This window comes from Mesoplodon bidens (assembly GCF_964165515.1).
Source record: "Mesoplodon bidens genome assembly, chromosome: 12".
Taxonomy (NCBI): Eukaryota; Metazoa; Chordata; class Mammalia; order Artiodactyla; family Ziphiidae; genus Mesoplodon; species Mesoplodon bidens.
In genome coordinates this window covers 15,164,185-15,187,929 of record NC_138168.1, presented here as the reverse complement: position 1 = coordinate 15,187,929, position 23,745 = coordinate 15,164,185, and the positions used below count along the sequence as shown (strand labels likewise).

General features: G+C 36.2%; 1 protein-coding gene across 1 annotated transcript in view; it reads left to right on the top strand.

Annotated features, from left to right (window-relative positions):
* Positions 1-23,745, top strand: part of ADGRB3 (adhesion G protein-coupled receptor B3) — a gene marked incomplete at both ends in the record, with an annotated part of 792,585 nt that overhangs the window by 634,549 nt on the left and 134,291 nt on the right. Inside the window, 3 exons of the mRNA XM_081251355.1 lie at positions 9,520-9,646; positions 11,249-11,352; positions 15,805-15,907. Of these exons, the coding sequence (XP_081107481.1) occupies positions 9,520-9,646; positions 11,249-11,352; positions 15,805-15,907 (334 nt within the window). The remainder of the gene's footprint in view (positions 1-9,519; positions 9,647-11,248; positions 11,353-15,804; positions 15,908-23,745) is intronic.

The window sequence follows — 23,745 nt, the reverse complement described above, 5'->3', positions numbered from 1 at the left end:
CTAAAGAGCAAACAAACAATGATGAACAACAAAATAAATGAAATGAAAAATTCTTTAGAAGGAATCAGTAGCAGACTAGCTGAGGCAGAAAACCAGATAAGTGACCTGGAAGATAAAATAGTGGAAATAACTACCACAGAGCAGAATAAAGAAAAAAGAATGAAAAGAATTAAGGACAGTCTCAGAGACCTCTGGGACAAAATTAAACACACCAACATTTGAATTACAGGGGTCCAGAAGAAGAAGAGAAAAAGAAAAGGACTGAGAAAATATTTGAAGAGATTATAGTTGAAAACTTCCCTAATATGGGAAAGGAAATAGTCAATCAAGTCCAGGAAGCACAGAGAGTCCCATACAGGATAAATCCAAGGAGAAACATGCCAAGAGAAATATTAATCAAATTATCAAAAATTAAATACAATTGAGCTATTTGTAATGAGGTGGACAGACCTAGAGTCTGTCATACAGAGTGAAGTAAGTCAGAAAGAGAAAGACAAATACCGTATGCTAACACATATATATGGAATTTAAGGAAAAAAAAATGTCATGAAGAACCTAGGGGAAAAACAGGAATAAAGACACAGACCTACTTGAGAATGGACTTGAGGATATGGGGAGGGGGAAGGGTAATCTGTGACAAAGCGAGAGAGAGCTATGGACATATATACATTACCAAACGTAAGGTAGATAGCTAGTGGGAAGCAGCTGCATAGCACAGGGAGATCAGCTTGGTGCTTTGTGACCGCCTGGAGGGGCGGGATAGGGAGGGTGGGAGGGAGTGAGACCCAAGAGGGAAGGGATATGGGAACAGATGTATATGTATGACTGATTCACTTTGTTATAAAGCAGAAAATAATAAAAATATTAAATACAAAGAAAAAATATTAAAAGCAGCAAGGGAAAAGCAACAACATACAAGGGAAGCCACATAAGGTTAACTGCCGATCTTTCAGCAGAAACTCTGCAAGCCAGTGGGGAGTGGCAGGACATATTTAAAGTGATGAAAGGGAAAAACCTACAACCAAGATTACTCTACCCAGCAAGGATCTCATTCAGATTCGACAGAGAAATTAAAACCTTTACAGACAAGCAAAAGCTAAGAGAATTCAGCACCACCAAACCGGCTGTACAACAAATGCTAAAGGAACTTCTCTAGGCAGGAAACACAAGAGAGGGAAAAAATCTACAATAACAAACCAAAACAGTTAAGAAAATGGTAATGGGAACAAACATATTGATAACTACCCTAAATGTAAATGGAGTAAATGCTCCAACCAAAGGACAAAGACTGGCTGAATGGATACAAAAACAAGACCCATATATATGCTGTCTACAAGAGACCACTTCAGACCTAGGGACACATACAGACAGAAAGTGAGGGGATGGAAAACAGATATTCCATGCAAATGGAAATCAAAAGAAAGCTGGAGCAACAATTCTCATATCAGACAAAACAGACTTTAAAATAAAGACTATTACAAGAGACAAAATAAAGACTATTACAAGACACTGCATAATGATCAAGGGATCAATCCAAGAGGAAGATATAACAATTGTAAGTATTTATGCACCCAACATAGGAGCACCTCAATACATAAGGCAAATGCTAACAGCCATAAAAGGAGAAATAGACAGTAACACAATCATAGTAGGGGACTTTAACCCCACTTTCACCAATGGACAGATGATCCAAAATGAAAACATATAAGGAAACACAAGCTTTAAATGATATATTAAACAAGGTGGACTTAATTGATATTTATAGGACATTCCATCCAAAAACAACAGAGTACACTTTCTTCTCAAGTGCTCTTGGAACATTCTCCAGGATACATTATATCTTGGGTCACAAATTAGGCCTTCGTAAGTTTAAGAAAATTGAAAGCATATCAAGTATCATTTCCAACCACAATGCTATGAGACTAGATATCATTTACAGGAAAAATGTGTAAAAAATACAAACACATGGAGGCTAAACAATACACTACTGAATAACCAAGAGATCACTGAAGAAATCAAAGAGGAAATCAAAAAATATCTAAAAACAAATCACAAAACACGATGACCCAAAACCTATGGGTTGCAGCAAAAGCAGCTCTAAGAGGGAAGTTTATAGCAATACAATCCAACCTCAAGAAACAAGAAACATCTCAAATAAACAACCTAAACTTACACGTAAAGCAGTTAGAGAAAGAAGAATAAAAACCCCCAAAGTTAGCAGAAGGAAAGAAATCATAAAGATCAGATCAGAAATAAATGAAAAAGAAATGAAGGAAATGATAGCAAAGATCAATAAAACTAAAAGCTGTTTCTTTGAGAAGATAAACAAAATTGATAAACATTTAGCCAGACTCATCAAGAAAAAAAAAAGGGAGAAGACTCAAATCAATAGAATTAGAAATGAAAAAGGAGAAGTAACAGCTGACACTGCAGAAATACAAAAGATCATGAGAGATCAACTATATGCCAATAAAATGGACAACCTGGAAGGAATGGACAAATTCTTAGAAAAGCACAGCCTTCCATGACTGAACCAGAAAGAAACAGAAAACATAAACAGACAAGTCACAAGCACTGAAATTGAGACTGTTATTAAAAATCTTCCAACAAACAGAAACCCAGGACCAGATGGCTTCACAGGTGAACTCTATCAAATATTTAGAGAAGAGCTAACCCCTATCCTCAAAATCTTCCAACATATAGCACAGGGAGGAACACTCCCAAACTCATTCTACGAGGCCACCATCACCCTGATACAAAAACCAGACAAGGATGTCACAAAGAACAAAAACTACAGGCCAATATCACTGATGAACATAGATGCAAAAATCCTCAACAAAATACTAGCAAACAGAATCCAACAGCACATTAAAAGGATCATACACCATGATCAAGTGGGGTTTATTCCAGGAATGCAAGGATTCTTCAATATATTAAAATCAATCAGTGTGATAAACCATATTAACAAATCGAAGGAGAAAAACCATATGATCACCTCAATACATGCAGAAAAAGCTTTTGACAAAATTCAACACCCATTTATGATAAAAGCCCTCCAGAAAGCAGGCATAGAAGGAACCTATCTCAACATAATAAAGGCCATATATGCAAACCCACAGCCAACATTGTCCTCAATGTTGCAAAACTGAAACCATTTCCTCTAAGATCAGGAAGAAGACAAGGTTGTCCACTATTACCACTATTATTCAACATAATTTTGTAACTTTTAGCCACAGCAATCAGAGAAGAAAAAGAAATAAAAGGAATCCAAATCAGAAAAGAAGTAAAGCTATCGCTGTTTGCAGATGACATAATACTATACACAGAGAATCCTAAAGATGCTAACAGAAAACTACTAGAGCTAATCAATAAATTTGGTGAAGTAGCAGGATACAAAATTAATGCACAGAACTCTCTTGCATTCCTCTACACTAATGATGAAAAATCTGAAAGAGAAATTAAGGAAACACTCCCATTTACCATTACAACAAAAAGAGTACAATACCTAGGAATAACTTACCTAAGGAGGCAAAAGACCTGTATGCAGAAAACTATAAGACATGGATGAAAGAAACTAAAGATGATACAAACAGATGGAAAGATATACCATGTTCTTGGATTAGAAGAATCAATATTGTGAAAATGAATCTACTACCCAAAGCAATCTACAGATTCAGTGCAATCTCTATCAAACTACCAATGGTATTTTTCACAGAACTAGAACAAAAATTTTCACAATTTGTATTTGAACACAAAAGAACCCAAATAGCCAAAACAATCTTGAGAAAGAAAAACAGAGCTGGAGGATTCAGACTCCCACACATCAGACAAAAGTTTCAGTAATAAAAACAGTATGGTACTTGCACAAAAACAGAAATATAGATCAATGGAACAGGATAGACAGCCCAGAAATAAAGCCACACACATATGGTCACCTTATTTTTGATAAAGGAGGCAAGAGTATATAATGGACAAAAGACAGCCTCTTCAATAAGTGGTGCTGGGAAAACTGGACAGCTATATGTAAACGAATGAAATTAAAACACTCCCTAACACCATACACAAAAATAAACTCAAAATGGATTAAGACCTAAATGTAAGGCCAGATACTATAAAACTTTTAGAGAGAAACATAGGCAGAACACTCTATGACATAAATCACAGCAAGATCCTTTTTGACCCACCTCCTAGAGCAATGGAAATAAAAAGAAAAATAAACAAATGGGACCTAATGAAACTTAATAGCTTTGCACAGCAAAGGAAACCATAAACAAGATGAAAAGACAACCCTCAGAATGGGAGAAATATTTGCAAATGAAGCAACTGACAAGGGATTAATCTCCAATATATACAAGCAGCTCATGCAGCTCAATATCAAAAAAAAAAACAAACAACCCAATCCAAAAATACACAGAGGATCTAAATAGACATTTCTCCAAAGAAGACATACAGATTGCCAACAAACATATGAAAGAATGTCAACATCACTAATCAGAGAAAAGCAAATCAAAACTACAGTGAGGTATCACCTCACACAAGTCAGAATGACCATCATCAAAACATCTACAAACAATAAATCCTGGAGAGGGTGTGGAGAAAAGGGAAGCCTCTTGCATTATTAGTGGGAATGTAAATTGATACAGCCACTATGGAGAACAGTATGGAGGTTTCTTAAAAAAATAAAAATAGAGCTATCGTATGACCCAGCAATTCCACTGCTGTGCACATACCCTGAGAAAACCATAATTCAGAAAGAGTCATGTACCACAATGTTCACTGCAGCTGTACTTACAATCACCAGAATATGGAAGCAACCTAAGTGTTCATTGACAGATGAATGGATAAAGAAGATCTGGCACATATATACAATGGAATATTACTCAGCCATAAAAAGAAAGGAAATTGAGTTATTTGTAGTGAGGTGGATGGATCTAGAGTCTGTCATACAGAGTGAAGTAAGTCAGAAAGAGAAAACCAAATGCTGTATGCTAACACATATATATGGAATCTAAAAAAAAAAATGATTCTGAGGAACCTAGAGGCAGGACAAGAATAAAGAGGCAGACATAGAGAATGGACTTGAGGACACGGAAATGGGGAAGCGTAAGCTGGGACGAAGTGAGAGAGTGACACAGACATATATACACTACCAAATGTAAAATAGATAGCTAGTGGGAAGCAGCTACATAGTGCAGGGTGATCAGCTCAGTGCTTTGTAAACCCCTAGAGGGGTGGGATAGGGAGGGTGGCAGGGAGAAGCAAGAGGGAGGATATAAGGGGATATATGTATATGTATAGCTGATTCTCCCTGTTATAAAGCAGAAACTAACACACCATTGTAAAGCAATTATACTCCAATAAAGATGTTAAATTTTTTAAGTTAAAAATATTTTAAATAAATAAAAAGAAAAAAAAGAAAGAAAATCAACTATACTTTAAAATAAAATAAAAATTAAGTTAAAAATCGACCTTGAGATATAAACCTGCTAAAGTTTATAACTTATTCATGATAAATACTTTACACACTGATGTATTATGAAGCAGAATAGATGGTTTTATAAAAGTCTGATTTAAGTGAAATATTTAGTTGTATGGGTATTTCAAAAGGTAAAAGTTTGATTTCTTGAAACAGTTTTGAAATGTGTCACTATAAGTTTTTGCTATCAGTTTTTTCCTAAACAACTTTTCATTGGAGTGAATGAATAATCTTTTTCTTTAATCTTAAATGCTAGAGTATATAGTCACATGCTAGATTATTTAACTCTCCCATGAAATCCAGACCCCAACAATGAACTCCGATCCAAAAAGGAATCATGTAGAGACTTAGGAAATTGGGGAAAGGCCTCAAATAAATATTAGGGTGGAAATAATAGATTTTGTGTCATATATTTTCACAGAATTCTGTCCTTGTGGGTATGTACTTTCAAATACTTGGGACAGGCAGACTCTTTTCTTCTTTTAGCCATCCTAATAATAGGAAGAAGAAGAGGTACAGATGACAGCTAAGAGCTAACATGGGTGAATGTAGGTGTAGCCAACGAAGAATGTGCTGGTTATATGAAATTTCTGCAGGCCTAGTTATTTTGAAATCTATTTGAAAAAAAATTAATGCTCAGAAAAGACACTATGAAAAAGAAATATGTGATTTTTCAGTATAACATGTGGATCATCATTTTGTGTTTGCTTCTGACATCCTCAGTCTGTTATTCTTATTATATCTTTAATGTTCATACATATTTCATTGTATTTGCTTGCCCCATTGGTGACAAGCTAGACTTAATAACTAAGAATAATTCACAGATATACCATTAATCATGGCATGCAAATCTATGACATTAGAAGAATAATGTGACTGCTGGAATAGTCCACATGCTTTAAAACCTTGTTCTGTGCAGACTGGGGAAGCTGTTTTGCTTCACATTAGCTCTACCACACATCAGTTTGCTTTACAAGGTCTCCCTGAAATCAATCAGACACATGTACCGTGCTTTCGAAGAATTTTGTACAGTAAGAATAGCTATGAAGTGTGTGAAAATACAGGTGACATATACTATAGTTTTTGTAATAGTAGTGACATGTATGCTAGTGACTTTAAAATCTAATTTATAAGAGTTTTATCTGGTTTCAAAATATCAAGAGGTTTTATGAAACAATTTAAAATTTGGCATCAGATGGCATCACACTTATTACTCAACTCTTGCAAGCAACCAAATATAGAAGTTGGTAGTTACCTCCTCACCTTTCAAAATTTTCACTCCTACTCATCTGATCATATTCTGGTGTTCTGCTATCAGATGCATTATTTTGTGTTTTATAACTTGTATTAAACTGGGGAGAGCACATCAAGCTGTACTCAGTCACTCATAATATTTTCCCTTAGTTTCATCAGATAAAGTCAACAAAGGGATAATAATTCCTAAGAAAGATAAGGAGAAAAGTTATGTAAGCCTCAGGAAGGTACCCATCAAAAGGGGCCCAGTGAGATTAGAAACACTTCATGCTTGGGGGGAAATGAAAGATTGAAACATGGAGACCAGTGTCACTTACTTCCTAGTTTTGCCTGGGGCTGTGCCATGTCAGCACTGCAATCATTGTACAGAGCAGAGTAAATTGACCTACTTTTCTGAAGATGTCATATAAAATTTACATGATCTTCAGAGTCTAGCAACATTATATTGAACAAAGACTTTACATCTGACAGCCAAAGGTTAGTAATACTAACATTTTCTTGAGTAAACAAACTTTCATTATCTAGATATAAATATATCACTTTGTCTCATTAGGTCTTATTTGCAGTAAACTTTTTTCCTGGTAAGACTTTGAATTGGTTTATTGGTCATAGCCACATAATGTGAAAAGTGTAGGTATTGGACTCCATCTTGAAAGCACAAATAGTGCATTAAAGTAAAGCTGCCATACAGGATTAATAATGCAGTGTTGTGTTTTAAAACATGTCAGATTCTCTTAAATGTATCTTTCTTCTTTAAACTTTAATCAGCTGAGATAAATGTTTTTTATTTGGCCTTAACTGTTTGTCACAAGACGATAAGAGACAGGCAGCCAATAAAATAAATTGAAGTGCTGCTCTGGTTAGGTAGAATTGGAATTTAATACTGTTGCAGTTGGTTGAGATATGACTGAAATATATATATATATTGCATGGTTGTATGACATCATGAGAAAGAAAAGAGACCTACCAAATTTTTAATTGGCTAATACTTAGAAGTATTTGGGTGAACTTAGGTATAATGTTTTTTGTACCTCTCCCCAAATATAGTCTATTCCTTTTTAAAAAAGTTGTAATAGGGCTTCCCTGGTGGCGCAGTGGTTGAGAGTCCGCCTGCCGATGCAGGGGACATGGGTTCGTGCCCCTGTCCGGGAGGATCCCACATGCCGCGGAGCGGCTGGGCCCGTGAGCCATGGCCGCTGGGCCTGTGCGTCCGGAGCCTGTGCTCCGCAACGGGAGAGGCCACAGCAGTGAGAGGCCCACATACCGCAAAAAAAAAAAAAAAAAAAAAAAGTTGTAATTAAGAGTATTTTGAGTCATGCATATTAGTGATATCAAATCAATATTTAAATCAAATTAATGAATATTAAAAAGATATTGCATCTAAATCCCAAAAAGAGATAGGGTGAATTATATTCTACAGCTCAACTTGGAAGTCCAGCTGTCACAGTGAAACCTCTGTCATTGAAATAGCTCAGAAATAGACTACATTCATATTTAACCCAATAGCTTTAGGCATTCAGAGATATGGAGTAGATGAAATAAAAAGTACCATATCAAAATTAACAACAAGCTATGTGTTATCCTTCTGGAGTTTTAGAGTCATTTTTAACATAGATAGTAACTTGGTTTGCAATTTAAGCACACACATACACACAGGTTTGCTACTTGGAGAGTTCCGTGCCTGGGGGAGGGGAGGTGACAATTGGTGCATTCAGTATATAACACGTGTAATGATAATAAAGTTGATTGGTTGAACTCTATAGCTTTTTTTTTTCTTTTCTTCCTCTTCCTGTAGAGTAGTTCAGCCGGGGGGTGGAAGGATTCTCCCCCATCTTCACCCCCCACCAAGAAGGCGTAGGTTGATACCATTTTTATTGTTCTGCTGGGGTGGGAAAGAAACCATATGCTTTAGAATTTTGAATGGCTACACCAAAGGGAAAACTGAAGCAGGCCCTCTTTCCCCTTTCCTACCGGACTTTGAGGTGGGGTTATTCTTCTAAATGTTCTGGCAGACTCGGGGTTAGCTTAGTGCTTCCACCCCCGGGGCAGAGAGGTGGGTGAGGGGAAGAAATGTCAAGGGCTTCAGAAGAGCTTGGGCTGAGTGAAGTGTGGAGTGGGAAGCTGATGTCTGAAACCCACCCCTCCCCTGGATATCAGGCAAAGGCAAAGGGAGTCGGAACCAGCTGATGCCGCTGCTGCTGCTTCCCATTTCCAGGGTGAAATTTTCACAGCAGCTAATTCTAAAGGGAGGAAAAATCCCTAACCAGCAGAGAAGATTCTATATCACCCAATACAAGCTATCTAACCTTTTAGGCAGGCTTTTCAGAGAAATCCTCGGTTTAAAAGTCAGCGTTCACGATCCAAAAATACGGGACGGGAGTCAGAGCTGGTATGCAATGTGAAAAGCCTCTTTACACTCTGTGAGTGAAACGATCCGATGAGCATAGGAAGTGGCTGCCAACGCTCTGGCGGCTGCTCGTGCCGCCGCCGCCGCCGTCGCCGTTCCTCGCAGAGGGCTGGACAGAGCCAGTCCCGGTTTCAGCACCTCCGGCGCTGGACAGCTCTCTGCACGCCGTACCGCCGCCCGCCTGCTTTCTCCAAACACTCTCGCTTTGCATTACTGGAGATGCATCTAAATTACGTCCTGTTCAACAACAAGTAGATTTTTTTTTCCCCTGTACGGGAATTACAGTAGACGATTCTCTCAATTAAATTGCATTTTCTTCATTACGGATTTGGCAGTCAGGCGTATTTATCCCGATCTCCCCCCCACCCCCCACCCTTTGCAGGAACGAGTCTTTGGGAACCTGGTCCACCCAGGGATGTAAAACTGTGCTTACCGATGCATCCCATACGAAATGCTTATGTGATCGTCTCTCTACCTTCGCCATTTTGGCTCAGCAACCTAGAGAAATAGTAAGTAACAAAGGGAAAACACGGCTTTAATGCAAAGGCAGGGACATTGTGGAGAGTGTTTCTCCAGGGAACTGCATTTTAAATGGGGAAATGGAAAATGTTGCAGGGTGGCAAAATTGGGTTCTTCTCCTCCTTAGCTACAGTAGCTTGGTGAAATGAATTCTAGTTGGTGTGCTATAACTAAATTCTACTCAATTTCATGTCTTCTAACTTGAAATTTCTGCAGTATAGTTTTGAGGATGTACTCCAATCATATTGCTAATATGCTGCAAACTTTCAAATAAAAATACTTGTCAGCTTAACCTTTATTTTAGAACTCTAAAGCTGTTCTGGGGAATTTGTGAGGTTACTGTTGGTAGTAGAATGAAGACCCCAGACACTATAGCCAAACACATTGCATATCTGCATTGGATATTTTCAGTACAGGTTTTCTGGGGTGTCCTTGGATATTTATTTTTTTTAATTAAATGAAATCTTTATGAAAGCAGAGAGTGTCAGAAACTGTGAAATCATTCCTTAGAAGTATATAGGTTTGTAAAACTAGTTTCTGAAACAGACAGTTGTATAAACTGTCTGAAAGAAAAAATAACATCCTCATCAAATGTACTTTGAAAAATTATTTCAGAAATTGAAGTGGTGAAAAATAATTATTAAGAAAAATGTGACTTTCTGTCTAAATCTGGCCTAAGTATGCATCACTCATTTTACTTATTTTGATAGCCAAAAATGCCTATAAAATTGATTGTGCATATCTAAGATTTGGAACACACTTGATCTTAAAGTGTATTTCTTTAAACTTCCAATACTAAAAATATGAAAAACAGCAAATTTTATTAGTTAGTACCATGTTAGTGTCTAAAGAAAGAAATCTCTTTGATCTTCATATATGTTTTAAAAGATATAAGGCTTATTTTTCAAGGTCAAGTATTTAGAGACTAATATTGACATTGTGAAGATTATCTCTATATATTTTGCTCACAGAAAAAAAATCACAAATATATTCTAAGGTCTTACACTTGAAATTTGATTTTCTTCTATATTCTTAGAGGTCAAGCTAGTGAAATTAAATGAGAGAATACTTGACTTAGAACAAAGTTGTCAAAAGTCAGAAAGTTTGAAAAATTTCCAATATCTAGGTACTAGATTTGGATAACATAATGGGAGGATCAAAGTAAATTTCAACAAAATACATTTTGTGAAATAACTGAACTGTAGTTAGTTGAAGAAAAATAAATACTGCTTCAAATTTAAACTAGATGAAATTTAACATGTTAATGTTGACCAAGTTGTAGCTTCATTTATTTATTTTAGAAAGCCGTAAGTGGGTATATGCCACAATCAAGCATTGAAAACTCTTAAGGCCTTCATTACTTCACAGTGGGAGAGAGGGAGTAGCTAGAATTAGTCATTTTAGAGGTTGAGAATATGTGAACAGAGTGGTTACTGGGTAATTATCTGGTTACTATAACAACTATATTGGCTATTTTTGAGTGTTAGGATAGTTTTGTTGAGTTTAGAAGTTATTTTAATTTATTTTAAAAATTCTCTCTCTCTCTCTCTCTCTCTTTTTTTTTTTTTTTGCTTCTTTTGTTTAATTTACAGATCATGGAATCCTCTAGTACACCTTCAGTTACCCTAATTGTAGGCAGTGGCCTTTCTTGCTTGGCCTTGATCACCCTAGCCGTTGTCTATGCAGCATTATGGAGGTATGTAGTCAATTAATACACTAGAAATGGAATGTTCGGTTATTCAGAGTTAAATCAAGGAATATAATAACTATTATATGTCTCATGTTTTCTTAATTTACTGAAAGAAGTACTTTGAAAACAGAATTATAATTGCCGTGATTGAGCTATAATAAATGAGCTCAATAACACTAAATAAGTGTTTACTTAATTTTCTTGTCTGTATTTTCCTATAATGGGAAAGTAAACAAAACACACACACACACACACACACACTTTTCTTCCCAATTCAAATGATGGTAGCCTTCAACAAGTTGCTTACCCCCAAGCATGGTACTCTTAATGCCCCAAGTTCAGTCTATGTGTTGTTTATATTTATCCCAACTGCTATTGAGCTTGAGAGTTTAATGATACAGTCAAATTAATTTCTCTGTTATAGAAATATGGTCTCCAAATGCTTAAGTTTTAAACACATGCTTTCAGTGTGCCCCAATGTGTAAAGTCTTCTATAATATTAATGCATTAATACAATACCATAAAGCTTTAGAAAAGACTTCTCAGCTGAATGTTTCCAACAAGTCAGATTTTGACAAACTGATTTTAAAAAGTCATAAAAATACATAAACAAGGGGAAGTGATTGAAAAATACTGTTCTATAATATGTGAAATTACATCTGTTTGACATTGTATGAAAATTTAGTAGTTCTCTAAGATTTGTTCTTGTTCTGTTAATGAGAATTAGACTTGTGAAGTTTATTATGTCTACTGACATATTGATAACTAGTATATAACTAAAATTCCCAATAAATTTTCAAATGTTAAACATTTTTATATTCATTTTGATTACTTTAAAATGTTCTAAAACAGTTACCATATTAGCAAATAAATAATTATGTATTATTTCCTGAATATTTGAAATATTAAAATTCCAAAGGTAGCCAGGCCTAGTATTTTACTTAGGTTTTACTTAAGATAAAAAACAATTTCGGGGCTTCCCTGGTGGCACAGTGGTTGAGAGTCCGCCTGCCAATACAGGGGACACGGGTTCGTGCCCCGGTCCGGGAGGATCCCACATGCCGTGGAGCGGCTGGGCCCGTGAGCCATGGCTGCTGAGCCTGTGCGTCCGGAGCCTGTGCTCCACAACAGTAGAGGCCACAACAGTGAGAGGTCCACGTACCACAAAAACAAAACAAAACAAAACAAAACAAAACAAAAACAATTTCATTGAAAAATTAATTACAATTTAATAAGGAAAGATCATTTGATTTAACATCCATTTTTTGAAAAAAAATCATTGTTCTCCATTATATTTTTTACTCTTTTGAGGACAAAAATTAATTGTCCAGGATATTATATTGTCAAAGGTATTAAGATTTTCATGCTTCATACAAAAATAAAATATGTACACATTCTTGGTCCATTGGTACAGATACGTAATAGAGGTTCTGCCTTACCATGCAGGGTAGTGAAATACCAAATGAGGGAATCTGATAATATATGGCCAGTCTCATGAAATGGAAGAAATGCTTGCATAACATTGTAGACAGTAGAATCCAGGGTTCAGGGCTCAGTCAAGCAGGCATTGTCCTGGTAATGCAAGAGCAAGACAGACAACGGCTGGGAAGAAGACTTTCTCTCCCACAATTGCCTGAATGGTATTTCTCAGGAAATGAGGTAGTGTTTATGGGCCAGGATACTAGGTAATAGTATCACAATTCATCAATGGCATCATAATTCATACTCACTGAAGTATTCAGAACCAAGTTCCATTTCTCAGTACTTAGGGTTCAGCCACCAATTACACCTTCTCTTCACGCCTCAATACATATGGCTAACGCTAGCACAAACACTGCTAGTATAAATGATATATAAAATTTATCAAAGAAGTACAGGATTATTTAGTCCATAGGGAAGTTTGCTGTAATCCAGAAAATCCAGGAAAATCACCTATCGCAATAGCTTTCTAGGAATTAGCACCTGAAAGGATCTATCCAAACTTGACATGAAACTGAGAAGTTTAGAAGACAGTACTAAGAAACAACATAAATTTGAATTCCTAACCGTTAGTGGCCATCAACTCATTGTCTACAGGTAGCAGAATTGAAGTAATCTTAATAATTTGATAGAAGTTTCAAGATTCATAAACTATTAAGTGAATCTTGTAGCATGACGAATTCAATGCATTTTGTAAACATTAAATATACCTAGTAACATTTCTGTATGATAATACTCATGTCAGGATCTTACTGCCTTTTTTTTCTAATTAAAAGGTTTAGTTTATTTTTTGCTTTTCTAATGATGTGTAAAATGTGTGAACATCAGAATTATTTTATATATAATATACCACTTTGAAATTTGCTGATGTCTCATGTAGCTCATTAGAAATATTCATCAAAAAATGAATCCATTGTTACGTTCTCTCAATCTACAGATATGTTCTGTAGAATTACATTACATCACAGAGCAACTGAGCATGTCCTTTTAATCCATGTACTGAAATGATGCATTCACAAACTTTGTTTAAAACATAAAGCACATTTATAAAAAGTTTTGAAAGTTGAGACATTTTATAGCAATTTTTAAGGCAATAATGTCACAATGTTAATGAAAATGAAAACATCTAAAGACTCTTCAGAGTGGTCAGTCTAGGTCTTCATTACCATGATTTTTCTATTTACTGAGCAAATAATATCAACGAAAGCCTTTCAGTAATGTCATCTGTGTACTTGTGCTATCATGGAAACCTTTAATATCACATAAAGGGTCAACTGTGTGCAGCCCTTAAACGTTTTAATGATACATCCCCAACCAAAAAAAAAAAAAAAAAAAAAGAAACAACTTAATATTTGATGTTTTCAGCATCCCAGTGTGTGGTTTATTATATTTTTAGATACTGATGATGCAGGGACAAGATTAAGCTACTCTTGAGGCCATTTTTATTGAGGGTCCACCTAGGTTCATTCTATGTTTGTTCTGTGAAGAAAGGAAGATTCTTTTATATTAAAAAATGTCTTTGTATATTTTATTATTACTCTTGTTTTTGTTTTACTTTCTTTTCTGAAACATGTGATGGAATGTAGGATCTCTGCCTAAATATTCCTCACAAACAGAGAGAGAGAACTTTGATAGATTTTTACCTTCCAAAGAGTGCCTTCAGATCTCTGGCACCCCCATGGAACACTGCACAGGGAAGCCCACGCTGTGGGCTGTGGACAGTGAGTTCATGTTCTAACACAAATTGAACACTCTCAAATACATAGCAAGAACAAATATATCTTTTTGTTACTGTCACTCAGTGATCTACCACAGGGTACAGTAAAGCAAGATAGCTGCTACCGTTTTAGGGTAAACATCTGGTAGAACATTTGATTCTGAGCAGTTTTCTCCATGGCTTACATTCTTTTTTTTTTTTTTTTTTTTCTTTACAATGGTGTGTTAGTTTCTGCTTTATAACAAAGATACATATACATATGTTCCCATATCTCTTCCCTCTTGCGTCTCCCTCCCTCCCACCCTCCCTATCCCACCCCTTTAGGTGGTCACAAACCACGGAGCTGACCTCCCTGTGCTATGCAGCTGCTTCCCACTAGCGATCTATTTTACATTTGGTAGTGTATATAAGTCCATGCCACTCTCTCACTTCATCCCAGCTTACCCTACCCCCTCCCCATATCCTCAAGTCCATTCTCTAATAGGTCTGCGACTTTATTCCCATTTTACCCCTGGGCTTACATTCTTGATGTGCTTAAAAATTATATGACAGACTGTATATAAATACTTCTCCATATGGGTAAAATATGGCAGGCTCCAGCTAATTTTCCAGCCTAACGATGAATTATCATCTGTGGATTGGATTAGATTTTAGCAGTAAAGATTCATTTTCTTTTTTCTTGTTTTGGAACAATTATTCAGGAAAAGAAAAACATAAAGAGTAACAGCCTAACTATATAAAAATACTTGAGCGAGTGAAGTGGTGGATGAAAATTGTTCATGGTTTCATGAGAGTAAAGGCATCTTCCTAGTAAATAAGGAGGCTATTTGAGAATCTGTGGGGTTTTTCCTTTTGGTTTTCAGTTTCTACTGGTTGATGTAAATGATAATAATTAGCATATTACATATACACAAATAGGAAGGTAATGATACTAATTGATATCGTTCTAAGAAATTTTGTACTTCTAGTAAAAAAAGTTATGGTGATAACAGATGTGCAATTTAGCTTCTGTCAGAACTGCCATGTTGTCCACACTAATGTCTAAAGAAAAATAAATTTAAGGTCTCTTGGACACTATAAGTCACAGTAAAATTGGGTCTCTAAGAAAAATCTTTCTTAAAAACAACTTTTTAAATATTTTTTCTCATGTAAAGGCTTCATGTTAATGTCTTTTTCTGGATGAATTCCACCAATTTACATAATAGAGAATTTCTCATCTTTCTGTTGAATTTTAAAGTTGGACACTTTCTCTCTCTGGCTAGGTACATACGCTCTGAGAGGTCCATAATTCTGATTAACTTCTGCCTGTCTATCATCTCATCCAACATCCTCATCCTGGTTGGACAGACTCAGACACATAATAAGGTATGACTGGTGATTTTTCTGCTTCCCTTTCTGTGTTTATGTTGTGACATAAAGTTGGCTATTGATAATCTAAATGTTTATTCTTGATGAAATAGGGAACTTCTGATGAAATTATTTTTAAAAATAGAAATATTTTATTTGTTTTTGAATAAAAGTACTGGTTATTTCAGTCCAGAAATACATTCCCTTGGCTTAATTTCTTGGGGATTGAGAGGCTGTTTATAATAGTAAACATATGTGTTTATTAAACATTATGTCAAAACTCTATGAGTTCAAAGCCTTGGAACATCAAAAGCACAAATTTTAATTCATTATCCTAATTGTAATAGAATTTCCTGTGTTTTGATCTAATTTATTAACATACTGATTCCTAAAATTCAACTATAAATTGCTAACTAGTGTAACATAGCTGTTGAAAAATCCGCCAAAAAAACTTATTTTAGACAATAACCAAAGACAGTATTAGGAGGAAGTGACTCTAGATTTTATGCCTTTCAAAAAGTTTTATTATGCAAAAAGTATTTTGATACTTAAACAGTTTTGTAGTTCTTTTTTTTTTTTTTTTTTTTTTTTTTTTTTTTTTTCTTTTTGCGGTATGTGGGCCTCTCACTGCTGTGGCCTCTCCCGTTGCGGAGCACAGGCTCCGGACGCGCAGGCCCAGCGGCCATGGCTCACGGGCCCAGCCGCTCCGCGGCATATGGGATCCTCCCAGACCGGGGCACGAACCCGTATCCCCTGCATCGGCAGGCGGACTCTCAACCACTGCGCCACCAGGGAGGCCCAGTTTTGTAGTTCTTTAACTGTGTAATCACTTTCAGCAGAATGTAAAATGTATGACTTGAGTTGAATGACCATGTTTTTTGAGAAATGACTGTCAGTCTTTTTGCTAAATGACTCTGAAATACATTCCAAGAAACCCATAATAGAAATCTTAAATTAACTTACCCCAACCTCAAAAGAATTCTGTTAAAAAATGCTTTGATAATATTTGCTGGTCAGTTTGGGCTTGTTCTTTTCTTAATTTTTTTCCAAATACTAAAGTCAATAATTGAACTTCTTCCCTATAAGCTATCATTTTTAGAACATCCAATGTACTTTTCAGTAGGTACTTTTGATATATCAGATATTTGTAGGACATGCATCAACATCAAAAATTATGGATAGTTTATTTATTTTGCTAACTTACACTCCTAAGAATCTGATTCCTACCCAAAGAATACAATTTAGGGTCTAGAGAGGCCTGGGAAACTGCTTAGGTGATTCGGATGAAGATTTTGTCTTGACCCATATTACTCTAAGACTGTGGGGAGGGGGGATAAGCGGAAGGTCACTAACCATGAAGGACAAAAGCAAAAAAGGGAACAACAGTAAGAGCCCAATAAGGAGCCTTGTAGAAGTAAAAAACACTTTCACCTTTCACGTATCTGAATGTTTAGTTCTTTTCCCATTTCTTTCCTGTGTCTTCTTAAAAAAGGTGAGACAATGTAAAGTCTATTAAAATATATTTCAGGGCCACCTTCTGACTATTTAACCTAAATTTAACAAGAAATTCATGGGAAAAGGAAAGTCAGAGGAAGAAAGGAGAAGGACTACAGTGAGGGAGATGCAGTTGGAATTGGAAGGGGAAAAAGAAGTGTGCAGAGTAACCAGCAGAGGGGAAATGGATGGGGGTAGGAGCAAGCAAGCTAGGAAGGGAAGGAAAGGGCTGGAGATGAAGGAGGGGAGATGTCCTGTGAGCCCTGAGCAGTGAAGAATCCCTCATCTCCCCCCTGTCCTCGTTGTTCACCAGGCAGGACCTCAGAGCCCTTAGGAATGTTCCTTCACTTGTTCATACCTGGTCACAATTCTTTAACTGTTTATCCTTGAACCTCCGTGCAAAGAAGGAGAGCTTTCCTCTGAAGTAGAAATCACTTACTGGGTCTGGGAACCAGAAAAATTCGAGCTAGAGTTAGCTTGAGCTGGTAGTTTTTTTTTTTTTTTTCCACCAAAGTCTCCTTGTCATTTTTTACCCTCCAAACACTCTTGAGTTATGTCCCTCATTAGAATATGGAAAGCATCATTGTCTTCAGTAGGACATATGCTTTTAAAACTGCATTATGCTGCCTGGCAAAGTTTTTACAAGTTCTAAGCCAAATGGTCAAATAGTAGAATTTTCCACAAGGTTTACCACATATTTTAGTGTTTGTTGTGTATTTCTGTTGGATCATTGCTGTTCGATAGAAATACACTGTAGGCCACAAATGCAAGCTATGTATGTAATAGTGATATTTTAGTAGCCACATTAAAATAAGTAAAAATAAACAAGCAAAATCAATTTTAATAATATATTTAACTCGGTATATCCAAAAGATGACCATTTTAACATATAAGTAATATTTTTAAATGTTAATACAGTGTTTTAATTTTTTTTAAATAAAGTCTTCAGAATCTGGTGTGTGTTTTATACTTATAATACATCACAGTTTGGACCAAGTGCATTTCAAGTGCTCAGTGGCTCCATGTACTAAATGACTACCATGTTGTGTAGGTCTAAATGGTAATGATACTTAGAGATTAAAGCAGTCTTGAGAAATTACATTCTGCTTGCCCATTTTGGCTTTTCCAGGTTCTCAGTGTCCTGGTTTTTTTTGTTTTGTTTTGTTTTTTAATTAAAATGTCTGCTAGATATGTATGAATATTATGAACATCAAAGGCAAGATAAGACAAGTCTAGTTTTACTTTTCATTTCTGATTATGAAGCATGGCCAGCATGGGCTTGGTTTAAAAAAATAAAAGGTCAGTTTAGTTTTGTTTCTGCAGAATAGATTCTATATGGTTTTGGGATCCTGGTGGTTCTGTTCCAGATAGACTGTGCTGATTTCTGCTGCTACACTGTTGATGCTTGTGGGGAGGAGTGAGGGATAGGTGGTGGTGATGATAAAGAGAATGAAAAATTATTGTTTTTCTCTCATGCTATGTTAATTTTACTTTACTAGCTCTGAGTAGATGATCTTGCAAGCCTAGGACAATCCACTATGGAGTGACTAGGAGAGAAAAATACAACACAGTAGGGTTTTATTCTTAGTCACTCTCAACTATATCAAGTTTCCAGGGGAAATAATCATATATTTTATTATGATACATGGGCTGAATTCAATTAAATTGCCCTCACTACATTTTAAATATATGTGAAATAGCAGTATGTGAAAAGCCATACCTGCTTCACTGTTTGGAGGATTAATGATGTCTCAAAAAAAAAAAAAAAGAGAAAAAATACCAAAATGTATTATCCATATAAACTCATGATCTGTATAAACTCCAGGACAGTATTTTAAAAAGGTAAAATATTATCAGTGGGTACAGTATATTTTTTAGGGTGTGTGTAGGATCTCATCGCTGCTGTGGGCATTTTGTAATTGATCAAATTCCTATCTTTGATTTCCCTGGTAAATTTTGATTGATGCTTTACCATTCCCCACTTGGAAAAATGGAAGCATCTGAGAGGGCTTCTTGATGAACATGTTCTTTGGTACTGCCTCTGAGAGTTGTCATGGCTAGTTTGTGTGAAAATTGGTATTTGATACTGAGGTCCAGAATGGTTTTGAAGTGTCAGACTGGGATCTTTCTCCAAATTGCTTGTTGAAATATAATTGATTCAATTATCTCACTACTGAGTATCTCTGTTTTCTTTTGAGTTGGGATAGAAACAAGCTGAAATGATCCATTGTTTAAAATATGACGTATTCAGATCTTTGAACTATAGATTTAATTGCTGGCAGCAGAGAAAGGAATCAAATGAATTTCTTCTATCTCTTCTTAAAATGCAGTTATAAAATGTAATTATGACTGACTTCATTATATTTCAAGCTATCTTATAAAATGTCATTGCCCTTTGATTTCTCTGTGTATTTTAAATTTCAACCAGGATATTCCTTTATCACTTGAATGTTGTTTATTTTTAGAATTTCCTTTGCACCTTAAAGTATGCAAATGCTTTTTGTTGAGCCATGTAGACTATTTTAGACCTAATATTTTGCAGAAAGTGAAGGTTATTTTGGAAACAGATATATTCAGAGAATAGTTTTCTTAATCACAAAAATATATATTTACATTCTTCTAAAACACTTTGAGATGATTTATCATATTAACCATTTTATAGCATTCTTTTTAACTGATGGAAGTCAAATTTGGTAAAACAGTTGGGTATCTTTTTTTTTTTTTTTTGGTTAGATAATGGTGGACACCCAAGAAGATTCTGAGAGAAAACTTCTCCCTATAACATCACTACCAGGTTATAATGAAAGGCAGCCAAGTCTAGATTCAACAGACAGTGTGATATTTATTAGATAAACATTTATTAGCAAATCAAGAGCAAAACCTGTTCTGTAAACTCAATGAAACTATAGGTCTCTGTCATTTTAGATATTTTGACCATGACCACACCTTGTATGCAACATTCACTTCAGGTGGACATAGCAATACTCTAGAGACAGGCTTCTGTGCCTTCAATCAGCATCTTTCAATCAGAAATCCCCCTATTCGAGTGTCTGAGTACAGAATGATTGGGGATAAAACTATGGGCCTCATTTCTATGAAGTACAGGATATAAGCTTCAATGGAATCTTCCATGCAGTCTATTTAGACTAAGGAGTGTTTAACTATATTAGATCATCTACATATCTTTCAATGCCTTTGTTTTCACCAAGGGAACCCATTGATACATCTATCATAATAATTGACTAGGCACTAGTTCATCAATAAAGACCAATCTCCTGCAGTCAGTGTGATAATAATTGAAGTGTTGATTGTGGATACATCTACCTAAATCCAAAGGACTTGAAGTTGACTCTGCAAGACTCTGGGGTATGACCCTTTCAAATACAATGCCAGCTGACTGCCTTGTTCTGTGCATTCCTGGACAGCTCCTAGGATTAAAGGTTAAACTAACTGGCACATATATATCAATAGTATCATACTGAGAATACCAAAGTGTTATAAAATAAATTATAGACATCCTGAATAGACATCCTTATTTTGAAAAATAATAACTAAATGTGAGAGGGCAAAGTTAGACCCTAACATTAGTCCCAGGAGACCTACAAGACCTAGCAAAAGTCCGCATTGACAGATCAAGGAAGCTTCCCAAATTATTTCAGATGTGCAGACATTTCCTTATCACTCTTCAGAAAGAATTTCTCTCATAGTTCTTTATGTATGGACCACTGAATTACATAATAGGCCTGTGCCTTTTCATTCAGTCTTGCAAAAAATATGAAAACTCTGTGTTGGAGCACTTTTTAAAAGTCACAAAATCTACAAAGTTTCCTTACTACATCCTTGCTTATTTATCCTTTATCAAGTGTTGTTATGTTTTTGTTATGTAGTTTGCCTAGAGGAAATTAGTAAAGATAGGCCAAACTAGAAGGCTATGGTTATTCTAATGGAAGATGTTTTTGTGTTGTCAGAATTGTGGGTTTTTTTTAAATAAAATCTTGAATTTTAATACTTTAATTAGGTGAAGGACTCTCTAATTCACTTATTTCTCCCATGACTTTCTTTTGTGAGAGACTGAGATTCTCCACACATTTATCAATACTTCCATGCCTGGCCTCTGAATCTATATGTATTCAGTTGCTGAGGAGGAATACTGGGTATGTGTTTTCAGCCACCCATTCTGTCCATTCTGATACTGCCTGAAACAGTCTGCTCTTCTCTTGAGGGTCAGGCTCTCCAGGCTTCCCTGGAGACATCCATCTCTCAGTGGTGAAGGTGAAGAGCAGGTATTTTAAGCCAGAGAGACCCAAGCATCCTACATCTCCTGCTTCCTAGTTGTGTGATCTTGAGCATGATACTCAGCCTCCCTGGACCTCAGCTTCCTCTCAGTATCTCCCTTACAGTGTTGCTGTCAAGGTTACATGAGAGTACATATGAAGAACTTTGTAAGCACTCCTTAAACAGTTCTTGTGATCATGGTGTTGGTGATGATGGTGATGACTCACGGATATACATCTGATTCTGAATTTCTCTTCTGAGCTTCAGATTTCCTCGTGTCCAATTTTCTGCTCACCACTAAATTTCCCATTTTGCTCATGTCCCTGCCCCACACTCAAACACATTATATATAAATTGCATGTACTTTCTGTAGTCTCCAACCCAGTTACATAAGCTGGAACTCTGAGCATTATCCTTGATACCTCCTTCTCCCTCATGTAGTAAATCTAATAAATCAGCCCCCTGTGCCATGTGTACCCTGACATATTTCTCACCTCCAGCTTTTTGCCTCAATCAGGTATGAATTACCTTCACTAACCTTCCAGCATCATTAACCCCACTCTCTACCTTGTAGCTCAAGTAATGGAGCTAAAATTCAAATCTGACCACTCCACTCCCCTTAGCAAACATGTATTGTTGTCTGACCTCCTACAGAAGTGATTTTCAAACTGTGCTCAGACACAAGCAGTGAGAATGTTTTATTTATCTGTGAAGGTTCCTATTCTCTGATATTCTTGCATTAATATATTGGGGCTCAGGAATAAACTGTATTGAGAAAGAGTTCTATAGTTTATCAAACTTGAGAAACTTTAAACATGACCTGAGCTGACCTCTCCATTTTCGGTCTATTTTACTGACTTTTTTTTTTTTTTTTAGTCACACCGGCAATACCAAGCTGCTTACAGTTCATCAAAATCATGGTGATTGCTTACTCCTCACTCCCCTCCAGCCTGGAGCACTGTTACTCTCCTGCACCCCACCTGATTTCCCAAACCTCTTCGTCTGGCTTGTGCTCATCCTTGACACTCTTCCTCATTTGTGAGGCCCTCTCCCATCCTCCACATTTAGGTACCCCAGCTCTGAGGCTCCATGATTCCTAGCACAAATCTACTGTTTTGTATTTTGTTACCTGTTTCCAACAAGGCTATACACTTCTTGGGGCAAGGCTAGGTTACATTCATTCTTAAATTCATTGCCAACATAGAATCTGAGTACAGTAAATATATAATAAATCTTTATTGAATGAATAAGTGAATTAATTTATTTGAATTCATCATTTAGGCTTATACCTATGGAGCTAACAGCTGTGGTTAGTTTTACAAGGATTAGGGTCCCCCATTCTAGACAGAATTTAAGCCAACATAGTGATAAAGACTATTTTCCTGGGGCCTGGTTTAAGCTCTAAGTGATCCATGCATGCTTTAAAGGAAATCTGGTTCCTGGGTTTAGTTAGAAACTCTGAAATCCAACAAATGTGAATATTCCCACTTGATAAGTCATGTAAAATAATGTTCTTAACCTTCAAAAGGAATGTGCTTATTCATAACTTCTCTCATAGAAGTCACTTCCTGCCAGTAAAGTCCCAAATCCATGTCTATTTTGTCTCAAATGCATTTGTGATCCCAATGGCTAAAGCTAAAGCTTCCTATTTAGATTTATGAAAATCTCATTTATTGACTTGCTGTGATGTTTGTAAAAGGATTTGGATATAATAAGCTTAGGTGTGATTCATTTGAGTCCATTTTGAGGCATCTTACTAACTTTCCCAGGGTTCTTCTAGGTTCCTGAAAACCTTCATCAAACCACGGAACAGAATGGTAGGTTAGTTTCCTGATTTCCCCAGGCTCCCGGCAGCGAGGATTATTGTGCCTTGTTGGTATGGAGCTCACACACTGAGAGGCATGGGATTGGAGGGACTCTCCTGGCCCACTTTAGCCTTCTTGTCCCCTGACCATACGTTTCCTGTTATGTGTGGCTGGAGCCAAGGATCACGTTATCGAAGTCAACTTCAAATTAGGGCAAAAGATCAATATGAAGAATGGGTTTGAAACAAGCAAAGGAAATGGAAGGGGTATTAACTTGACAAC